General features: G+C 42.1%; 1 protein-coding gene across 1 annotated transcript; it reads left to right on the top strand.

Annotated features, from left to right (window-relative positions):
* Window positions 1-4887: 4887 nt before the first annotated feature.
* atp1b4 (ATPase Na+/K+ transporting subunit beta 4) lies at window positions 4888-12148 on the top strand. The gene is made up of 11 exons (XM_042419463.1): window positions 4888-4961; window positions 6099-6228; window positions 6766-6821; window positions 7026-7094; window positions 7735-7951; window positions 9517-9645; window positions 9760-9864; window positions 10211-10410; window positions 10847-10903; window positions 10994-11086; window positions 11167-12148. Exons 4-11 carry the CDS (start codon window positions 7029-7031, stop codon window positions 11326-11328), a joined length of 1029 nt encoding a protein of 342 aa, XP_042275397.1. The 5' UTR covers window positions 4888-4961; window positions 6099-6228; window positions 6766-6821; window positions 7026-7028; the 3' UTR covers window positions 11329-12148.
* Window positions 12149-12561: the final 413 nt, after the last annotated feature.

The following is a 12561-nucleotide window of genomic DNA, read 5'->3' as shown; positions in this document are numbered from 1 at the left end:
TGTGGCTAAGATATATGATTGTTACAATAGTTACAGTCAATAGCAAAATCCTGTAATATACAGAGTTCTGCAGCAATGAAGACACAGTTCGTCATCCAGATTACATCTATATTCAAATTCACAATAAATATAATAAATACAATACATAACATTTATCTGAGTGTCAGTCTCTATTTCAGTCCATAACTGTGACTTAGTGCATAAAACATCCATGAATCTAATTGTTATATCTCACAGAATGTATTCACAGCTGTAGCTACCTCACATTTCTCGTGTATTTCTTACAGTTTTCTACTTCAACCAGCATTCTAGTACACACTATCACCTGTATATGAGTGAATCAGGGCTACTATAATGGTATTGTGCAAGTTACAGCAATACTGAACTGTACTTAAAGCAAGCAATGTCTAGCATGAAATGATTCTGGACTACACTGAACTTTTTTCAGAAATTTCTCTATCACTCATAGAGAAATACAAAACATTTTCAATGTAAAACCATGAGGCTATAACTAAATGACATAGTAATATTTTTCCTTTAAACTGCATACATTACGATATTAACATTCTCCACAAACAAGTGCAGCTCTGTAGCATTTAGCTGTTTTGTTATATAAGGCATTTGACAACATACCAATTTTCCTTGAGCTATTGTATATGTAGGAGCCCAAATAAAACACTATGCAAAGTAAAACCTGGTGACCTACCTGCAGGACCATACTCAGGCAAAAGAATACTTTCCACTTTAAGGCCAGGAACTCAAGCTTGCTAATGTGAAGATGGTAACTTTGCTCTGTTGGTGATCGTGTGTGGGACCCATATCTGATCACCCTCATTTTTCCATCCTGGTTTAGGTAGAGGACTGGGCCCTGTTGAGAGGCACCAGTATGGAGTATGAAGGGACGGTTGAAATCTGGGTACGTTAGCGTTTGTTAGGATGTTTATGAGGCGCTCAAGGATCTGATGGTTGAGGGCCCATTGTTTTTCCCCTTGTAGGCTTGGGTAGTGGTGAACTTGTGAACTTGACTTTACCTGGAGCAGCTCATACAACAGTCTTGCTTTGCATGAGAAATAATGCATGTATGCTCGATAATAGTTCAGGAAACCTAGCAGTCTCTTGACATCCCCTACAATCTGCGGAGTTTTCTCTTTCATTGCCTGGACTGCCTCTACATCTTTTGGATCCACCCTCACCCCGTTTGAAGACACCAGTCAACCAACATACCTGACCTCCTTGCAAAGTAGTTCACACTTTTCTGGCCTCAATTTCAACCCTGTGGTGCCGCATGGCTTGGAGTACATGGTGCAGCATCTCGACATGCTCTTCAAAGGACCTGGAGAAGCAAAGGACATTGTCTAGATAAGGGATGCAACACTTATCCCTCAGTGTGTAAAGCATTTCTTCCATTTTTCTTTGGAAGGCTGCTGGTGGGTTTGACAACCCTAAGGGTATTCTGACGCATTCATATAAACCTCAAGGGGTTGTGAAGGCAGTCAGGTACCTGGAACCCTCTGCAATGAAGCCTTGGTGATAGGCTTTGCCCTGGTCTGAGATGGAAAACCAGCTCTAGCATCAAAGCGAGTCAATCAAGTCCTGTATGCGGGGCAGGGGATGTTTGTCTGGCACAGTCTTTTTGTCGGGCAGTCGGTAGTCAATACAAAGGTGCAATGACCCATCTTTTCTCCTAACACAAACAAGTATGATTGGAAATGGGGACATTGACAAGTGGCCACCTGCTCTTACTGATCTCTAAGAGGTTGTCCCCAACGCTCAGCTGTTCTAAGGTTGTACTCTCTTCTGAGAGTTCATATAGGACAATAGGGTCAGACAATAGGTGTCTTTTGGACCTACATGAAGTGGACCATATTTTTTGCCTCCTCTTCTTCCACACCAAGTGCTTTTCAGAAGAGACTAATAACCATGGCATGTGCCTCAGCAGAGGACTCTTGACTATTAATCATCTCTTGGAGAACATTAGTCCCTAGAAGAGGCTGAGGGAGGGGGAGCTGGCTGACCAGTAAGGGGACCTGTATTGCAAGGATTGCATTGTCATTTTCTGTGAGGTTGACCATCGGCTCCACCCATCTGTCATATGGGAATGACTGTCCATTTGCAGGATACAGATTGAGGCTTTCCCCTGGGTCAAGAAGGTCTTGCAGTAGTTGTACTGGGTGACTGGGGATAAATGCCTCTCTCCAGGACCTGTCAATGATGCTTACTTGTGAGCTACAGTCAAATAGCATTGTTGCTACATAACCACTGATGAAACATTTGAGGAGACTCTTTCTACCAATCAGTGGTGCTGTGCAGATGGTATTTTCAGGGGTTACTAGTGTCTCTATAGAGCAGGGGTCACAAGCTCTTTTGCAACGATTTTTTTTTATTATTTTGTGTGTCGCTGCTTACGTGTGGCACTTATGGGGTAGGACTGGAAATGTGGAACAGCCTCTGGTTGTCCCTCAGCAGAGACCGACCCCTGTTTCCCTGCTGCCTGGCTCTTTTTAAACAGCCAACAGCCAGATGTCCTGGATCCCCACACACAAAACAATGGTTACAGTTCTCTGAGTCGTGGTGTGAACAGTCAAACAGGCATTTTACCCTTCCTTGTGAGAGAGAACTGGCCTGGTGTGGGAGGAGGTACTTTGCTGGGAATGGACATAGGAGGGGGTGTGCCTGGGGCTGGCCTAGTGTTTGGACAGGTAGAGTCTTTGAGTGGGTTGCATGTATGACTGCTATTTGCTGGTCCATTAATACTGGAACTATGTTCATTAAAGTCTCCACCTGAGCACTGAGCTGTTGTCTTGTCTGATGTTCTTTCTTGTCTGCAGATGATTTCCACCATCCACCCGAACACTATGTGTATGCGTTACTTTCTGTCAGGAGACAAAACCTAGCCTACGCTCATGCTCATTTTTGCCACTGATTATTTTTATTACCTGGCTGATAATTTCCTCATCAGTAACTTTGCTGTTTGAGAGGAGTGACCTCTGCTGCTGTCTCATGTCCGTATGGTTGGACCCTAGGCCCTGGTAAATGGTGTGGAGGAAAACCTCCTGTATGGTTTTGGGGTCATAGCAAATGTCTGTGGTGGCCTGCTTTGATTGTAAGAGGATTTTCTGTTTGAGTCCAATCATGCAATACAGAAACTGTTTGGGGGGGTTCTTGTTCATTTTGTTGAACAGCTTTGTACTGGCCTTTTCACCAAGATGAGACCTGAGGAAGCCCCTGAGTTCACAGATTGTTATTTCATCTTTATTGGTGAGCATGTCCTTGAAGCCACCTGGATTAACAATCTTCAGCACACCTTGGATGACCCATACGAGTTTTTTGCATGTTGTGGGCATTAGGTGCATTGATCTGATGAAGCAGCGGTGTTGTTCCCTAGGAAGAATGAAGACCCTCCTGAGGCTCTGATCTCCCCTTGTGGACACCAACCAGTTGTTGTCACAGTTGCAGTCACATCACCTTGCCTTGGCCTTTGTGGTTCTGTTATCACTGGATCTGTTCCCCTTGGCGATTCTGGTGGAGACGGATGCAGGACGAGCCCCCACAATTTGTTACGGGTCCCAGAGTTGGTACCACAGCAACTAACCTGTAAAATACAGATAGAGCATTCAGTTCATCGTCCAGATTGCATCTGGGGTGTGGGCGGAAGTTTCCCCCTGAGACAACCTGGGGCGCAACTGCTCCGGTGCCAAAAGTTCCACCTGAATGCTGCTTACATTTGCCATTTCTCTTCATGATACATATGAAAAATAAAGTAACGTGACTGTTACCTACATTATTAGGGATAATATTAAGCCCTGGAAATCCAAGAAATGACTCTTCAGCTAATTAAATTTAAAAAAAAAAATTTGGGGGATGTACCACATGACAGTTAAAAGTACACTGAATAAACATTGACTATTAAATACATTATATCAATAAATCATCCACCATTTTCATATAATTAGCTAGCTAGTAGTTAAAACCAAAAACCCATCTTTCGAGTTTTTTTTTTCAGTTACCAAGCTGGTCGTCACTCATATTATTAACTAACATGGTTAGCCAAACTTATTTTCCTAGAATGGCGAAATCATAACCCACCCTCCTCTGCCTCTGATTGGCTAGTACTCATTGCCTTCATTGGTTGGTTTGGTTAGGTGTATGCATGCGGAGTGATATTGGTTACGATTAGGGTAGGAACATCAGGGTAAGCCAATCAGAGGCAGAATAGGGCGAGTCATGACTTCTTCATCCTAGGAAAAAAAATACCACCCCCAACTTCCCTTCCAAGCGTGTAGGAGAAACTTTGGTGGCTGCGAAACTCGCGAAAAATGTAAAAGGCCTCTCTAGAGCCAGTGACATGGCAGTGCAAAATGGCAGGCTCCGTAGAAGAGGTCCTGCTCCCTAAGTAGATATAAAGGGCTCATTCCAAGCTAACGAAAACACAGCAATTCCTATTTTCAGGTGATTGTACACTAATTAAAACATACTTATAAATATTATATTCCATTTCTGCCAAGTCTGTTCTGCTAGATGCCACTAAATTCTACTCACTGTACCTTTAAAACAAACTCTGTGTAATTCAAATGAAAACAAATACAAGCACTAACCATAAATTAACAACACATCAATCAGCTAAAATGGAGTACTCCTTACTGAGAGTAGAAAGTAGTTACTAACACTAACTGGCATCCATGATGGTCTCCACTTGAGGATATCTCGGTGAAAGCAGTGGTTAAATGTTTGAGTGACAGCCTGCATGAAGTCAAATAAATCAAGTTTAGTGAGTTTAATGATTTTTATACTTATGTTATTGTTTATTACACAGATTTGTAGCTACTGTGGTGCAGCACACCGAAGTCAAGGCGGTGTTCAGGCCAAGCATCAGGCGCCACCCCCTGTCAGAAGAACACAATTGCATTCAAGAGCTGTTGGACATACAGTGAGCAGCACATGAATGATTCAACCTTCATGAGGTTCTGCTCTCAAATAAACAGAACAACATACATTTTTTTGTTTGATTGTAGATATTTTACTGTATATGTAAGTTATGAAGGTGGATAGTACTTCTTCATTTGTAGCAGAACAGGAGAAAGTTAGACAGGAGACTGCGAATGCACAGAAACCACATATTCAAAGAAATATTCATACAACAGTACCTAAATATTTATTTAGACATAAATATGATGCTTAAATTATAATTTTTTAAACTTTTTTTAATACTTCTGTTTTCACCTTTTGTTGTAATTTTATCTCCCATAAGACACTGAAGTCATGTCCTCTGTGTTTTTTCTGGGATTTGAGGTTTTATCAATGACAAAATAGTATAGAATAGAATAAAAATTATTCATATGATTTACATAGTTAATTCCAGGGAGTGGGTGCTTGAAACAGCATTTAGATCTTGTAGACACATTACATTTACAGAAAAACATAAAATACAAAGGTTGCATTTGGGGCCTCAGACTCATTTTCTCATTATTGTTAAAATCCTGGTTACAGCTGTGCAAATAGGCCCACACAGCAACTTTTACTGAATAATTAAAACATCAAAATGTCTGGTGCACATTTTGTCCTCCTCATTCAGCTTTGCAGTGAAAAACACTGATTTGAAAAGAACAAAGATGAACTCTTGTCTAAGTTTTAAAGTCAGTTCAAAAGCTAAATAAATTAAATTAATTGAATTTAAGCAAATCTAGAGCTACTGTAGGTTGTATTCCAGTATAGAAAACTACACACACTGAGACTGCTAATGCCCAAATGCACATACAGCTTTTCTTTAGGGACCACACATAGAATACAGAGCTTTTAACGACAGGAAATATGCACTGAAGACACTTCAAATGGCCTGCACACTAACAATACAGTTCTGTCTGTTCCAAAAGCAAGTTGTGCATGGAATTAATGATTTTCACAGGTAGACTTTCCCTGCAAAATGTTCTGGTTTTTGCCTTTTTTGCAACTGACCCTATGTGGTGAGAAGAGTCATTGGCCTTTACTGTAAAATACACACACACACGCACGCACACACATGGACACATGCACGTTTTTGCCGCGCAAATCTCAAAGAACAGATTTTTTTCCATGACGCAATTTCTCTTTTCATGTAAAAGGGGAGAAAAAAAACACCCTCAGAAGTCCCCCTCTCCCACTTTTACATGGGGTAACAGAGCGTTACGTGACCGGAGTGCAGACAGGATCAGGGATGAGGACTACTTGAACCTCACCAGAAGAGAGCTTATGGTGAGCAGGAGTCTGTGGAGGAGCTGCTTTGGCAACTGGATCAGCATGCATGTGCAATAAGAACACCCTAATGACTGATATTTAATTTATGATGCAGCTGTCTCATGCTGGATAAACACCCGATTAAAAGTTATATAAAAAATTAACACATCATAAGCCAATAACAATGATCGTCCGCGCGTCTTTGCGCACGCACATTACGCAGCCAGCGGGCAATGATTGACAACGAGGTCTTGTGTTTGGGATAAGCTATAAATATTGCATTCAGGCTTTGCTTTAGCTCAGCTTAGCAGACAATAGATGATGGTGTGCGTGTACAGAATGCAGTGCTGTGGTCCAGGCTGCTGCCAAAACGTCTCTGGGACCAAAAAAAAGCACTTTGTATCCCACCCCCAGTGTTTCTCCGTGCAGCGTTCATTCACTATGATGCGCGCCTAGTTGAAGGAGGTTCTCCACACCAGGTCCCCTCTGCCTGCCTAAAACTTTCTAATGAAATCCCCAAACACTTTTTGACAAACGTTATTTTTTTTCCTCTAGGGGTCAAGAGGGTTTCGACATATTAATCTGCGTTTTTATTGAAAAGAGAACTTCAGGTATGTCAGATTTTTATTATTCTAATTTTATTTGTTATATTAGTTATTTCTGGGGTCTGTTTCTAGGTTCAATTATCCTGGAAGCTTGGTAATTTTTGTTTTTTTGAATATGTTGAAAATGTTGAAGTTTGAAGATGTGTCGCTCTGCTTCAATGGGGACGGTAGATGTGATTGGTTTAACAAGTACCTTTTCTTTCTGTGAAGAATATGGAGCCCAGTTCCACAGAGGGAGGAGCTGAGGAGACGCTCCTTAAAAATAATCCATCAAATCCAGTAAGTGCTGAAATTAAATAAAACACATGTAACTTTCTATGCAATGTATAACTAAAGCAGATGCAGTGATAAATACATAAATTCTAGTAGCACTTAAGTTTTTAAATAAAAAGCACTGTTTGTGATAGACTCAATCATTTGATTGGCACAAGACTCATAAGATCATAAAGGCATTTTTATAGCATTTCAAACTTTTAACAGCAGATTAAAACTTTTACAAATGGCTCTTTGGTGACACTCACATGTGTCCTGTGGTTCCTCTGGGATATGTGTGTCCTGGCCTGTGGATGCTGAGAGTCAGTGAGTAACATCTGGCCGTCAGAGTGACCCTCCAGCTCTGCTGTCTGCAGCTGCTGCTCCAAGCAGGAGGGTCCACTCAGAGGAGGTCAGCTCTCCCAAAGAGAGCCAGAAAGGTCACCAGCGGGTTTATAATTTGCAGAAACAGGGGACAGGACCATCAGTGCGATGTCCATTAATATGCAGTGCACTGTCCGGCAGTTGAATTATTGGTCATACTCGGATCAGAAGGCATGCCATTTTTTTACTGCAGTGATTTGAAAAGCAAATAGGCTGACTGCAGAACTTAGCAGTTGAGAATATGTGTGGTGAGGGCTTTTTCTCTTCTTCTTCTTTCCACCAGCCTCACAAAGTGATACTCAAACATGGTCAAGAGTTGGAGGAAGAGCAGGAGGAGTTGGCCGAGCACCAGCCTCTGGAGCAGGAAGACCTGAACTTTGAGAGATGGAAGCGCAGGCCGTTACCTAAGAGGACGCTGCACCAGAAAATAGACGACTTGAAGACGTACCTGTGGAATGCAGAGACCAACGAATTCATGGGTCGCTCTGGAAAGAGCTGGAGTGAGTTGTCGAAGTGCAGAGAGGTTCTGCATTTTTGGGGGTGTGGGGAGGGATGTTCGGATTCATGCAAAAGTGTTTTAATTTTTACTGCACAAATGCATAATTATAATAATTTACAGATAACCAGAGTTTGTTTCCTAAAGTTGAGTGATTACTGTGATTAAGAGTCATGTCATGGTGTTTGAATGTCTTTAAAAGATGCACTCAGGGATAGTTAAGAGTGTTAGAAATGTCTCTTCAGTCCAGTGACTCTGCTCACTGTGCTGTGATTGTGTGTGTGTGTCCTCATGCTCAGTGTTTACATAGGTGCATGGACAATTCAGAGTGTCCCGACAAAAACAGACTGCCTGGGGACGTATCCCCAGCGGGAGTGCACTGTTCCGGGCCTCGCATTGGCCAGGAATCACATTCCTCTTCATCTTACCATGCTCTCCAGAGCCTCTTTCCCAAAGCCTTGGCGACCTCATCGCTGAACTTTATATGCTTATGGCGCCGCCTCGATTGCAGTGAAACACGTAGAGATGCTCATGTCCTTTTTTTTCCATAGAGTCCACTGCCAAATTGAGCTTTTGGTGGAGGCGAACTCTTTTGGCAGCAGCACAGACTGGACGAGTTTGTTGAGTCAATGATGATGGAGCACCCTCTTGGTATTCCAGGGTAGTTGCTATGTGATGCCGTTTAGCCCCCTCCCCTTGGTCCACCTGTACACAATGGAAAACATGATCCAGCCGGAGTGTAGAGAGAATATCCAAGGAGAGTGTTTGTTACGTGCATAAGCTGAAACACAGGATCCCAGGCAGGGCTAAAGAGCTCATTCTAGCCACATAACCAGTGTGTGCACACTTGTGCAGGAATGGGGCCCATGTGTCTGCTGAAGAAAGGCCCTGAGTTGAAGTCTGTGCTGTGTGTCCTGTGAGACGAGTGTGTAAGAGGGGACACAATACCAGAGTGGGGTGATTGGGGCTCCTTGGAGCTGGCCGGGCCTCTATGGCTGCAAAAGACCTTCACTACGATGGCAACCGGAGGTTCACTGTGTTCCTGAGTGAAAGGACAGCTGGGAGAATTCTCACTGAGCTTAAACAGAAAGGCCTTTGTGGCTCTGGGGACGCAAGGCTGGCTGCAGCTAGTCCCCTGTGAAATTGCCCGCACAGCAAAAGCCATTTCATTTAGAGCACGTTTGGCTTGATTAGTTGCTGTTAATTGAAAATTGCAGGACAATGCTAGTTCCCAAGGTTTCTTTGTTGCAGGGTTCACACATTAGCTCAGTACAGTGAATTTTATACCAAAAGTATTGGAGTGATTTGCAAGCGCAGACATGAGGGGAGGACAGTGCTTTTGTATGAGTAAACAAATTAGTGACTGTCCTGATCAGGGACAGTAGCTGGAGACCAGACAGACACTGTGTGGTCTGGAAACTGGAAATTCTTCATGGTTCATTACTTTTCTCCACTTAGATCAAAGACAGGGATGTGCACTGTGCTCTGAAAGCCATTGTTGTGCAAATACTGTATCTACAGTGTAATATTCACCAGAATATATTTCTTTTTTTCACTCTCTCCTTTCAGGCCTCATCCTTCTCTTCTACGCTGCACTTTATATGTTTCTTGCAGCCATGTTTGGCGGCTGTTTGTTTTGCCTCATGTGGTCTATTAGTCCCTACCATCCGACCTTCAATGACAGAGTGATGCCACCAGGTAAATATAACCCCAAACCTCACACCACTGCATCTCTCCGCTCGACTGTCCTTCTGTCTGTTGGTTCTACTTGAGTCTCAGCACAGTTGACTGTCTCTTGGTTTCCACTGGCAGGTATGACGATGGCTCCGCACCTAGAGGGCCACGAGATCGCCTTCAACGCCTCTGATCGCAAATCCTGGAAGAAGTACGCAAGGTCTATGGATGAATATCTAAGACGTGAGTCAGTAGAGATTCTGATGAGGTTGTTGAGTTTGTTTAAATGAAGCGGGCACGCAATGAGTTAATCCTCATCTTCACTACCTTTGTCCCCCTTTTCCATTTGGTTCCTGCATGGCATGCTGGGAAGGGAAGCCTCTTTGTGGGCAGAGTGCAGCCATTCAATGTGTTTTTTTTCTTCTTCACATCCCGCTTTTGTCAAGCTTCCTTAATCAGAGGCCTGAGTCTGGCAGGGCATAGCTGTTGCAAGGGTTTATTTATGCCCTCCTCTCCCTCCCTCTGCCTCCCTCCCTCCCTCTCCCTCTCTCTCTCTCTCTCTCTCTCTGTCCCTGCTCCTCATCTTCAGCGTATAACGATGGCGCTCAGGAGAAGAAGAACATTCGCTGCACACAGGACAGGTACTTCATGCAGGATGACTTGGAAGAGAGCGCAGAGAGGAAAGCGTGTCAGTTTAAGAGGTCCTGGTTGGGGGACTGTTCGGGGCTGCAGGACCCCCACTATGGCTATTCTCAGGGAAGGCCATGTGTCCTCCTTCGGATGAACCGGGTAAGACGAGGCAACAACAGGAACAAAAACCTGTGAGAGATTGCACTTTAAAAAACCCAACTATGTATCAGCAAAAAAAAAAAAAGAAAAAAAAAGAGGGCTCATAAACAGCAGGGTGTCGCTGTATTGATGCAGCTCAGTTTTCTCAGTGAGTGACATCTTGTGGTCGTTTTAGGGAGAGCATGAAGAGACATGGAGCCGTTTCTGCACCACCTTCTGACTTGATTTACATTTTGAATGGTAACTTATGGTGTTGTAGAAAGTTTGGACACTTCTTATGTTTTCAGAAGTTAACTTTTGCGTTTGATTTTGATTTTGTAATTCAGATATAAAGACATTTTTCCTGCTGGAGTTCAGTTTGAAGACTGAAACTATAAGAACTATAAAATCCCACAAAAAAATCCAAATTATGACACTTTTCTCACTTTGCCTATAGATTATTGATTACCTCCCTGGCCAAGGCAAACCAGTAAATGTGACTTGTGGAATTAAGGTACAGTAACATCCACTTGTAATTTTATCTTATGCAAATGTCTGAAAATGTTGTGCAACTGAAAGTCAAGAAAGCTTCTTTCTCTTTCAGAAAGGACCACCAGAAGCCTTGGGAGACATCCAGTTTTTTCCTAAGAGCATTTTTGACCTGAAGTACTATCCATACTATGGCAAGCTTAGACATGTAAGTGCGAGTCTGATGCTTCAAAGTTTTGTGAGATAACACCCGCTGGGCCTTAATCTACTGCGTCTCTTCTGTCTCAGGTAAACTACTCTTCACCGGTGGTGGCCGTGCGTTTTGCAGGAGTGCTGCAAGACACTCACATCCAAGTACAATGCAAACTGAACGGGAAGGGCATCGTTAATGATTCGCCCACTGACCGCTACCTGGGCAGTGTGACCTTCTCCTTGGAAGTCGGAGCGTAAGGCAAAGATATCGCCGCCAGCAGGATGTTCCTGTGACAATGAGGCAGGAAAATGTACAAGAAAAAAAAATGATGTTGACCTATTATTTTACATGAAATATGTAATTTCCCTCTCCTCATCTTTCACTTAAATATCCACGTCTTCTGCTGTGAGACAAGAAGTAGACATTTACTCTTGTGTTTCTGTTGTATCTTTGTACCTTGAGTGCTTCTGGCACCTGCACCCACAACAAACAGTGCTGAGCACATGAGCGAGTACGTAGAGTGAGTTATACAATTCAATTCCTGATATGTTGTAATGATTAGCAAGATTAATCAAACTAAATTACACTCTGCCCAATAGTTAGTCTTTCTGGCTATGCAAATCCAATTATGACTTAAAACATTAATAGGCGATTAGAAATGTGGTTTTGTCAGGTTAGAAAATGGTTTTCTGTGAACATTTTTGTGTGACAAAGTGTACTAATTTGTTTTGCATTATATTTTTCAAACATGTATATTTTAAGAATTCAAAGAACTATCATGCAAACACTGAAAGCAGGACTTGTACTGTACTTACACAGTAAAAAAAAAAGACATAATAAATGACTGCAAATACACTATTACTATATTTTTGTTGAATAGAGCAGAATTATACGTTTATAATAAAGCATCACAAGCCACTTCTTGCATTCTTTTGTAAAAACATTTGCTTATAAGAATGAAATACTACACAAGACTGATCAATAAAGAGACATACTGTACTGTGATAGTTTGTGAAAGGTCTGTACCATTTTTAAAAAAAAGCATAACTATGTGAGAGCATTAATCATCCTGCCTGAACTGTGCTACTAAACTTGGTATCAATGTTGTATTTATTCCTATTATAGTTCTTATAATAAATACAATGTTCTGGTATGTACTCTTAAGTTTTCTTCTGCACGGTGCTCATAGTCTTAAAAATCTTTCAACACACCCAAACTGTGGTTTCCAGTTACAAAACTACAAATTATTGTTACTGTTTAACATTTTTGTGAAGGTGAATGTGTCTAAACAGCTGCTATTGCAAAAATGATTCACACTGTCACTGTTACACTTGCAAGATTAAGGTTCTGTTGTCCTTCTTTAACAGCTTAAAGCACATATTTAACATTGTTTTATCAGACTGATTTTCTGAGTTTCAGAGGTCTGCCACAGAAAATGATGTGTTACCTCTGTTTGGGCTTTTAGAGAGAACAGCTGTAAAACATGGTTA

Source organism: Thunnus maccoyii, chromosome 8 (genome assembly GCF_910596095.1).
Source record: "Thunnus maccoyii chromosome 8, fThuMac1.1, whole genome shotgun sequence".
NCBI lineage: Eukaryota > Metazoa > Chordata > Actinopteri > Scombriformes > Scombridae > Thunnus > Thunnus maccoyii.
This window is presented reverse-complemented; position numbering and strand designations above follow the sequence as displayed.